Source organism: Cuculus canorus, chromosome 26 (assembly GCF_017976375.1).
Source record: "Cuculus canorus isolate bCucCan1 chromosome 26, bCucCan1.pri, whole genome shotgun sequence".
NCBI classification, from domain to species: Eukaryota; Metazoa; Chordata; class Aves; order Cuculiformes; family Cuculidae; genus Cuculus; species Cuculus canorus.
The window spans coordinates 2235253-2245640 of NC_071426.1; the positions used below are offsets into that span (position 1 = coordinate 2235253).

A 10388-nucleotide genomic window follows, 5' to 3' on the forward strand; every position below is an offset into this window, starting at 1 on the left:
CCCAGCGCCTCCCCCGTCCCCGTGCGCCCCGTCGGGACGGCCGATCCCGCAGACGGCGCTGCCGAACGCCCGCCCCGGCCCCGGCCCGGCCCCGCTGGGCTCCGCCGGCCCCTTCTTTGGGGGCGGTGCTGCCGCCGGGGCCGCGCTCCGCTCCGCCGCCCCACGGGGCCGCCCGGCTCGGTGAGCGCTCCCGGGGGGGGCTGCGGGATTAGGGGGCGCTCGGGCTGTCGGGGATGCTCAGCGTCCGGGATGCAGCTCTGGGGGGTCCTGGTACCCGGGGCGGGGGTCCCCGGGGGCGGGGGGCTTCGAGAGGATAGAGTGGGGGGCTTTGGGGACACAGATCTCGGCTGTCAGGGATGCTCAGCCCTCGGGGATGCAGCTCTGGGGGGGTCCTGGTACCCAGGGGTGACGGTGGGGCTGTGGGAGGACGGGTTGGGGGGCGCTGCCTCGGGTTGGGGGGGATGCTCAGCCCTCGGGGATGCAGATCCGAGGGTGCTGGTACCCGGGGGGGGCGAAGAGAGGATGGAGTGGGGGGCTATGGGGGGCGCTGACTTCCCTGTCGGGGATGCTCAGCCCTCGGGGATGCAGTTATGGGGGTCCCGGTACATGTGGGGGCTGTGAGAAAATGGTTTGCGGGGCTCTAGGGGGGCACTGACTTCACTGTCGGGGATGCTCAGCCCTCGGGGATGCAGTTATGGGGGTCCTGGTACCCTGGGGGGGCTGTGACGGTATGGTTGGGGGGCTCTGACTTCATCTGTTAGGGATGCTCAGCCCTCAGGGATGCAGCTCTTGGGGTTCTCGATACCCAGGGATGCCCAAGGTAGGGGAGGAGGAGGTGTGGGCTGTCCTGCAGGATTTGTCCCCATGTCCCCACGTCCCCTGTGCCTCCTGGTATCGCCTGTCACCCGCCCGTCGCCACTCGCAGGGTGCCAAGAAGCACCACCAGCCGCCACGGCCACAAAAGCATCGCTGTGCGCCGGGACGAGGAGCATGGAGCGAGCAGGGGATGGAGGTGGGGTGCAGGGGTCAAAAGAGGGGTGCAGGGGTCAAAAGAGGGGTGCAGGGGCTGAAGAAGGGGTGCAAGGGGCTGGAGAAGGGGTAAAAAGAGGGGTGCAGGGGCTGGAGAAGGGGTACAGGGGTCAAAAGGGGGGGTGCAGGGGCTGAAGAAGGGGTGCAAGGGGCTGGAGAAGGGGTGCAGGGGTCAAAAAGGGGGTGCAGGTGCTGGAGAAGGGGTGCAAGGGGCTGGAGAAGGGGTGCAGGGTCAAAAGGAGGGATGCAGGAGCTGGAGAAAGGGTAAAAAGGGGGGTGCAGGGGCTGGAGAAGGGGTGCAAGGGGCTGGAGAAAGGGTATAGGGGTCAAAAGGGGAGTGCAGGAGCTGGAGAAGGGGTGCAGGGGTCAAAAGGGGGGTGCAGGGGCTGGAGAAGGGGTGCAGGGATCAAAAGGGGGGTGCAGGAGCTGGAGCAGGTGTGTAGGGGACAAAGAGGGGTGCAGGGGCTGGAGAAGGGGTGCAGGACTGTTGGGGGTCAGGAGCTCCTACTCAGCTGAGTTTTGGGGTCCCCAAGGCGGCTGTGGACGACGTCCCCCTTCTGCAGCGTCAGCTCCCAGGGATGCTGAGCAGGGCCAGGCATGGGAACGGGGTTTGGGGATTTTTCCAGGCGCTGGGAAGCCCAGCCCAGGAAATTCTTCCGGGCAGCGTCTCAAACCCCTCTTTGTGCCCCTGGGATTTTTAAAATGCCTTTCCCGAAGGTTGCGGATGGGATCCGCGGCCACTCCGGTGCTGTGCCGGGCTGCCGGCTGCGGAGGGATGGGATGGGATAGGATGGGATGGGATGGGATGGGATGGGATGGGATGAGATGGGATGGGATGCATGGGATGGGATGGGATGCATAGGATGGGATGGGATGGGATGCATGGGATGAGGTGGGATGGGATGGGGTGCATAGGATGGGATGCAATGGGATGTAATGGGACACAATGCAATGGATGGGATGAGATGCATGGGATAAGATGAGACAGGATGGGATGCATGGGATGAGATAGGACGGGATGGGATGGATGGGATGAGATGGGATGCATAGGATGGGATGCATGGGATGAGATAGGATGGGATGGAATGGATGGGATGAGATGGGATGCACAGCATGGGATGCATGGGATGAGATGGGATGGGATGGGATGCGATGGGATGTGATGGATGCGATGGGATGGGATGGGGCAGGAGAGAGGGATGGGATGGGGTGGGATGCAATGGGATGCGATGGGATGTGATGGGATGTGATCCATGGGGTGGGATGGGATGCATGGGATGGATGGGATGGGATGTGATGGGATGTGATCCATGGGGTGGGATGGGATGCATGGGATGGATGGGATGGGATGCATGGGATGGACGGGATGCAATGGGATGGGATGGTGCAGGGACGCTGCAAAGCAGGAAGCAGGGATGCCAGAACCAACATTTAGAGGAAGGAGCTGCCCATTCCCACTGATCTCATGGAAGCCAGAGGTTGCCACGCTTGCTGGGGTGCCATGGGGACACTGCCCCATGCCAGGGGATGCTCCGGAGCCCCTGATCCAGTGGGAGGTGTCCCTGCCCATGGCAAGGGGTGGGATTGGATGGGCTTTGAGGTCCCTTCCAACCCAAACTGTTCTCTGATTCCCTGCTTCCATGGCGCTTGCAGCCCTGCTGCGTGTGCAGCCACCACTGTGGTGAGCAGCATCCTCCCTTCCCGACCAACCACATCCTCCCCTCCAAACCCCGCTGGCTTGGCCCGGCCGTGCGGTCTCCGCTGCTGAGGTGGCACCGATCTCCTGGGGGGTGACAGGGTGACATCTCCTGCTGCATCCCACCGGCTGCGCCACCAGGGTGCCCAGGGACCCCCCGCATATTTTAAGGGGGGGCTCAGCATGGGAGGAAGCCACCAGCCTTGGCCGAGGGCATCGTGGCGGCAAGAGGAAGCGACGGCGGCTGCCGGTGCCTCGCGACGGCGCGAGGACGTGGGTTCCCTCCCCGGAAGGAAGGCGCTGCTGTTCTCCATCGGCCTTGGGTTGGGGACCCTTGGGTGCGGGGTTTGGGGGTGCAGGGGGACTTGGGGAGCCTGGTGGTCTGCCTCGTGGTGGAAGAAGAGGTTTCCTGATGCCTCGTCTCTCTGCCCACCCAGAGCCACCCGGTGCCATGCCGGTGACGGTCACCCTCGCCGGTCCAGCGCCGTGGGGCTTCCGCATCACTGGAGGAAGAGATTTTGGGAAGCCCATCACCGTCTCCAAGGTAGGAGCCCGAGGGCTGCCGGGATGCCGGGGCGGGTGCCGTGATGGGCTGTTCTGGGGAGCAGATCCTGTTTGCTGTCCTGGGGGGATCGTGTTCTGTGGGAAGAGCCCCACGGCGGGTGACGGGGCTCCTGCTGCCCCCGGGCTGGGCAGGGCTGCGCTGAGCTTCTGACTCTTCTTGCCATGGCCTTGGTTCTCCCTGGATGGCGTGAGCCCCGACGGAGGGGCTGGAGGTGTTTTGGCAGGACGGAGGGGTCCTGGGGGATAGGAGCATCTTGGCTTGGGGGATTCAGGGGTGCAGAGCTGTCTGCTCTGGGCGGTGAAGGGCGAGGGGTGGGGATGCCAAGGGAGAGGGTTTGGGGATGCAAAGGGTGAGGGTTTGGGGATGCAAAGGGAGAGGGTTTGGGGCTGCAAAGGGTGAGGGTTTGGGGATGCAAAGAGTGAGAGTTTGGGGATGCAAAGAGTGAGGGTTTGGGGATGCAAAGGGAGAGAGTTTGGGGATGCAAAGAGTGAGGGTTTCGGGATGCAAAGGGTGAGGGTTTGGGGATGCAAAGGGAGAGAGTTTGGGGATGCAAAGAGTGAGAGTTTGGGGCTGCAAAGGGTGAGGGTTTGGGGATGCAAAGGGTGAGAGTTTGAGGCAGCAAACGGTGATGGTTTGGGCTGCAAAGGGTGGAGAGTTGGGGCTGCAAATGGATAGGGTTTAGGGGTGCAAAGGGTGAGGGTTTGGGGATGCAAAGAGTGAGAGTTTGGGGCTGCAAAGGGTGAAGAGTTGGGGCTGCAAATGGATAGGGTTTAGGGGTGCAAAGGGTGAGGGTTTAGGGGTGCAAAGGGTGAGGGTTTAGGGGTGCAAAGGGAGATGCAACTGGGCACCAACCCCTGGGCCGTGGCGATGCAGGAGTGCTGCCCGTGGGAATGCCGCAGTTCAAGGCTGAGGGGCAGCGGGCGAGGGGCTCACTGCCCCCGGCACCTCTGCCGTAACACCAGGGCTGTCCCCTTGTCCCCTTCTCCGTGGAGGTGATGGAGCGTGGGAAGGCGGCCGCGGGCGACCTCCGCCCAGGGGACACCATCGTCTCCATCAACGGGGAGAGCACAGCCGAGATGCTCAACGTGGAGGCGCAGAATAAGATCAAACAGAGCCTGGCGCAGCTCCAGCTGCAGGTGGAGAGGTGGGTGCTGTGCTGGGCGACGGCGGCAGCTCGGATGCCTGGATCCCCATCCCCTGGGAAGCGAGGTCCCCATGCTGTGCCTCAGTTTCCCCCCCCCCCCAAGCTGGAGTCCCCAAAGACTTGCGTGCGTGGGTTGTTTTTCCCCCTCCAGTGACTCTTGGGGCTGTGCCATCGCCGCGGGAGCCTGTCCTGGCTCTGTAATTAAAAAAGTCAGGTGGTAATGAGGCCAGGCAGCCCTGGCAGCCGTTACCTGGCCGACCGGTCTCGTCTGGGGACCAAGGGCTGCTCCGTGCCCCCACACCCCCGGGGGCTGCAGGGGAATGATCCTGGGGCAGATGCAGGACCCTCACCTTCCCCTTCATCCCCAGGTCCCCAATGTCACCTCTCAGCCACACCAATGGGGACACCTCACCGGAGATGCTCTCCACACGCTTCCAGGTGAGCCCTGGGCAGCCCCCACACCCCCAGACCCCCCCAACCCAGGGCTGGTTTCACCTGCCAGCATCTCCCTCCCTTCCCCAGGCAGCGCTGCGGATGCAGGATGAGAACCAGGGTACCCCGAGAGCCTCCTGCTCCAACCCAGCATCCCTCATCCCCCTGCCCGGCAGCGCAAGGTAAGGCTGGACCGGGTGGTGTGTGGGGCTGGAGGGGTGGGCAGGGGTCCCAGCAGGGCAGGGACCCTCCTGATGGCCGCATCCTGTCCCCCCAGCTCACAGCCCCTGGAGGAGGAGCAGCTCGCCCGTCCAGGCCTCCAGCAGGTGAGCAGGGGGCAGCGGGTGCTGAGCAGGAACGGGCAGAGGTGTTTTGGGGCATCCATACGCCCTGGCCTTTTGCAGCCCCAAACTTTCACCCTTTACAGTCCCAGACCTTCATCCTTTGCAGCCGCAAAGCCTCATCCTCTGCAGCCACAAACTCTCACCCTTTGAAGCCCCAAACCCTCGTGTTTTGCAGCTCCAAACCTTTGCTCTTTGCAGCCCCAAAACTTCATCCTTTGCAGCCCCAAACCCTCATTCTTTGCATCCCCAAACCCTCTCCCTTTGCATCCCCAAAACCTCATTCTTTGCATCCCCAGACCCTCTCCCTTTGCATCCCCAAATCTCACCCTTTGCAGCCCCAAAATCTCACCCTTTGGAGCCCCAAACCCTCACTCTTCGCAGCCTCCAACCCTCTCCCTTTGCATCCCCAACCCTCTCCCTTTGCATCCCCAAACCCTCATTCTTTGCATCCCCAAACCCTCTCCCTTTGCAGCCCCAAAACCTCAACCTTTGCAGCTCCAAACCCTCACTCTTTGCATCCCCAAAACCTCATTCTTTGCATCCCCAAACCCTCACCATTTGCAGCCCCCAAATCTCACCCTTTGCATCCCCAAACCCTCTCCCTTTGCATCCCCAACCCTCATTCTTTGCATCCCCAAACCCTCACTCTCTGCATCCCCCAACCCTCATTCTCTGCACCCCCCAACCCTCGCCCTCCGCATCCCCATCCCACGTTATCTCCCAGCCCCGCTCCCCCTCGGGGACCCCGTCTGCGGCTCTGCCGATGCCGCCGGCCGCCTCCGTGCCACCCAGCAGGATCTCCTGGTCCCCGCGGGCACCGGCAACGCCTGGCGAGGGATGTTTTGCTCTCTCCTACCCAACACGTCTTGGCAACGGCACCAGCCTGGGGAGACCAAACCAGTTTGGGGAGGTGCAGCCCCGCTCCCACCAGCCCTGGAGGGGGAAAACTGGGGTGTTGGCAGGGCAGGGACCCACAGCCTGGCGCACCCCCAGCAGTGCCCGCCGGCTCTTGCCATGCTGGGGAAAAACTGGGAGACCGGGAGCTGGGATGCTTCCCCCACCACCCAGACTGGTCCCAGGATGCCCGCGGCCGCCCCATCCCTCCCCGCCATGGTTTTGGGCGGCTGCTGAGCCCCGTGGGGCAGCCGCTGGCTCCGGGCTTGGCGTCTCCCTCCTCTCCTCCTTCCTTGTTTGCTATTTTTCTTGTTTTTCAAGCCCAAATCGGGAAGCGCGGTGGCCCTGAACGCCGCCCTTCCCCAACTGCCTTTGGCCGCGGCCCCAGCCACCCCTTGGCTCCTCCGTCCGCTCGCTCCCTCCTTCCTTCCCAACCCTTTAGTTGCTTTGGGGTTCAGCCCCACAGGGTCCCTCCGTGCCCCAGACCCCCCTCGCTGGGGCCGCGTGGGATGCTGCGCCCCCAAACCCCCTGCCCAAAGAGGGATGGCAGCCCTCGGACCACGCTTCCGCTCGCATCCCAAGGCTGGTTGGCGCTGCTGGGGATGAAGCCAAAGCTGCCTTGCTCCACCCGTGACTAATTTTAGCTCATCCCTCGCCCGCTGGTGACCCCACGGCACCCCAGTGCTGCCCTTCTCCCTCCCCACAGGGTCCAGGCAGGGGGGGTTTTGGTCTGCAGCCCCATCCCTGGGCTCCTGCCAGGGGGTTTTGCATCTGCGTGACGGCTGCTCCCACCAACATCGGCTTCCACTTAGCTGGGGTTTTGCTTTTCCTGCCTCGCCGCGGCCGCTAAGCAGGAGCAGATGCCGGGGAGGGAATGGGGTGCGGGGTTACTGGTTTGTGTGGGGGATGCCCTTGGGGTCCCACTGGCCCCAGTCTGGGAAAGGAGGAGAAGCAAGACCCCCATGCCAAGCCATGGAGCATCCCTGCATCCCTCCTGGGGACCGAGATTCCATCCCTCCTGGGGACCAAGATTCCACCCTTTTGGGGACCTAATTCCACCCCTTTGGGGACCAGGGCTTGGGAAAAGCCCCTGAGCCAGGTCTGGGTGTCCCTGGGGTGCCCAAGAGGAGAAGGATTCTCTCCGTCTGCCCTTCCCTGTGCACCACCCGGATGATGCCACACTCACCCCAAGGCTTTGGGGATGTTGGGGGGCTGCTGCTGCTGCACCCCCCGTGCCAGCCCTGACCCCCCAGGACACCCAGCACCTCTCTTTCTCTCTCTCTCCTTCCAGAATCGAGGAAGCTTGAGCTGCCAGAACAGCTCGCAGGGGTCGGTCCTGCCCCCACCCCCGCGCCCCCCCTCACCGGGGGCCCCCCCAAACCCCTGGGAGTTGTACAGAGAGCGGCGCCGCTCTTCATCCTCTTCCAGCCCCTGCCACAGGTAGGGAGGGGGCTTGGGGCTCGGGGGGGACAGAGCTTGGGGAGCCCCCAGACCCCTGCAGCAGATCCAGAGGGGGCTCAGGGCTGTGCAGAGTGGGGGAACAGAGGTTGGGGAGCCCCCTGCACCCCTGCAACAGATCCAGAGGGGGCTCAAAGCTGTGCAGGATGGGGGGACAGAGCTTGGGGAGCCCCCTGCACCCCTGCAACAGGTCCAGAGGGGGCTCAAAGCTGTGCAGGGTGGGGGGACAGAGCTTGGGGAGCCCCCTGCACCCCTGCAACAGGTCCAGAGGGGGCTCAGGGCTGTGCAGGGTGGGGGGACAGAGTTTGGGGAGCCCCCTGTACCCCTGCAACAGATCCAGAGGGGACTCAAGGCTGTGCAGAGTGTGGGAACAGAGGTTGGGGAGCCCCCTGTACCCCTGCAATAGATCCAGAGGGGGCTCAGGGCTGTGCAGGACAGGAGAAAGAGAGATTGGGGATCCCCCTGTACCCCTGCAGCAGATCCAGAGGGGACTGGGGATGGTGCAGGGTAGGGGAACAGAGGTCGGGGACCCCCATGCACCCATCCTGGCACGGCACCCCAAGATCCTCGGCACCCCAAGATGCTCCCTGGGTTCTTCCTCGCCGAGGGAACCCGTGCAAAGAGTTAAGCCACCTGGGAGAAGGCAGGGATTGGGAGAGCCGGGCATGCCGGGGCAGCTCCCAAGGGTGGAGGGAGCAGGTGACGGGGTGCAAGCCAACGGATCCAAGAATCCTGGTGCTGGGAACCCCCCTATCCCCCCCAAAATCACCTCCCCCCCTCCTGGGGTCCTACAGCCTGGGCTCGGAGCCGGCCATGCGTCGCTTGGAAGAGGATTCCGAGGTCTACAAGATGCTGCAGGAGAACCGGGAGCTGCGGGCGGCCCCGCGCCAATCCAGCACCTTCCGCATGCTGCAGGAGGCTCTGGAAGAGGAGGGCGGAGGTGAGGAGGGGGAAAAGGGGGTGACGGAGGGGTCTGGGTTGGGGGGATGCTGATGGCAGGTGGTCCCGCAGCCCCTTTTCCCAGCCGGCTCTCGCCCAGCGCCCGGAAACCCACGGCCGGAGTGCAGAAAGTGCACATCTGCGAGAAGTGCGGCAGCACCATCGCGTGAGTGGGGATGGGGAGCAGGATCCGTCCCTGGAATTGCTCCCGGCGGGGGCAGAATGGGGTGCGGGGAGCCATGGGATGTGGGGAGCCATGGGGCAATGGGAGCGATGGGATATGGGGAGCGATGGGATATGGAGAGCCACGGGATGTGGGGAGCCATGGGGTATAGGGAACTATGGGGCAATGGAAGGTCTGGGATATGGGAGCAATGGGATATGGGGAGCGATGGGATATGGGGAACTATGGGATATGGGGAAATATGGGGCAATGGGAGGTCTGGGATACAAGGAGTGATGGGACATGGGGAGCTGTGGGATATGGGGAGCTATGGGATATGGGGAGCAATGGGGCAATGGGAGGTCTGGGATATGGGGAGTGATGGGATATGGGGAGCCACGGGATGTGGGGAGCCATGGGGCAATAGGAGCCACGGGGTATAGGGAACTATGGGGCAGTGGGAGGTCTGGGATATGGGAATGATGGAATATGGGGAGCAATGGATATGGGGAACTATGGGATATGGGGAACTATGGGGCAATGGGAGGTCTGGGATACAAGGAGTGATGGGACATGGGGAGCTGTGGGATATGGGGAGCTATGAGATATGGGGAACTATGGGATACGGGGAAATATGGGATATGGGGAAATATGGGGCAATGGGAGGTCTGGGATATGGGGAGGAATGGGATGTGGGGAGCGATGGGATATGGGAGCGATAGGGCAATGGGAGCCATGGGGTATGAGGAGCTGAGGAATTTGGGGAGCCATGGGGCATTGGGAGACCTGAGATATAGGGAGTGATGGGATATGGGGAGCGATGGGGCGATGGGAGCCATGGGGCGATGGGAAATCTGGGATATAGGGAGCGATGGGATATGGGAGCCATGGGGCGATGGAAGATCTGGGATATAGGGAGCGATGGGGATATGGGAGCGATGAGGCAATGGGAGCCACGGGATATGGGGAGCCATGGGGCGATGGGAAATCTGGGATATAGGGAGTGATGGGATATGGGGAGCCATGGGGCACTGGGATCCACGGGCTGTGGGGTCCCCCAAGGCGGGGGGGTCATCCCCATGGCGAGGGGGACACACACACACGTGTGCTCTCTCCGTGGCTGACGCCGCCGTCTCCCGCAGGACGCAGGCGGTGAGGATCCAGGACGGCCGTTACCGGCACATATCCTGCTACGCCTGCGCCGACTGCGGCCTCAGCCTGAAGCTGCGGGGCCACTTCTGGGCTGGCGATGAGCTCTACTGCGAGAAACACGCCCGGCTGCGCTACCAGGGGGGTCCCCCTGCCCCCCATGTGCCCCCCAATGCCTGAACCCCCACCTCATCGCTCCCATATCCCATCGCTCCCTGTATCCCAGATCTCCCATCACCCCATGGCTCCCCACATCCCATATCCATGGCTCCCATCGTCCCATGGGGGAAGCTGGGTGCCTGCACCCCCTTGTCACCCCCCACCCCCCAACCCAGGACACCCCTTTGGGGGGGATCGAGGGCATCACCGGGTTGTGGATGGGGGGGATGCGCTCTTCCCCTCACACGTGTGATGAGTTGGTGCCGTTCTCAGCCCGGGCTGAGACGTTTTGGGGAGGGGACAGCAAAGGAAAAGGGGGGGTCACAGGGATGCTGGAGCACTTGGGAACCGGAGAAAGGGGGGGGGGAGAGGGAATGGGGGGGGGGACTGACACCGCTTCATCCACTTCGCAAAGG

General features: G+C 63.4%; 1 protein-coding gene across 4 annotated transcripts; it reads left to right on the top strand.

Moving 5' to 3' along the window:
• Window positions 1-38: 38 nt before the first annotated feature.
• On the top strand, window positions 39-10257 carry PDLIM2 (PDZ and LIM domain 2). 4 transcript variants are annotated; one of them, XM_054088955.1, is made up of 11 exons: window positions 48-180; window positions 926-1012; window positions 3163-3269; window positions 4283-4434; window positions 4803-4872; window positions 4957-5048; window positions 5144-5192; window positions 7396-7544; window positions 8357-8502; window positions 8574-8667; window positions 9807-10257. In XM_054088955.1, exons 2-11 carry the CDS (start codon window positions 991-993, stop codon window positions 9991-9993), a joined length of 1068 nt encoding a protein of 355 aa, XP_053944930.1. In that variant the 5' UTR covers window positions 48-180; window positions 926-990; the 3' UTR covers window positions 9994-10257. The 4 variants fall into 4 exon arrangements, with proteins under 4 accessions (XP_053944931.1, XP_053944930.1, XP_053944933.1 ...); XM_054088956.1 differs by lacking the exon at window positions 926-1012 and having other exon boundaries at window positions 39-180; XM_054088958.1 differs by lacking the exons at window positions 48-180; window positions 926-1012 and adding an exon at window positions 2510-2998.
• Window positions 10258-10388: the final 131 nt, after the last annotated feature.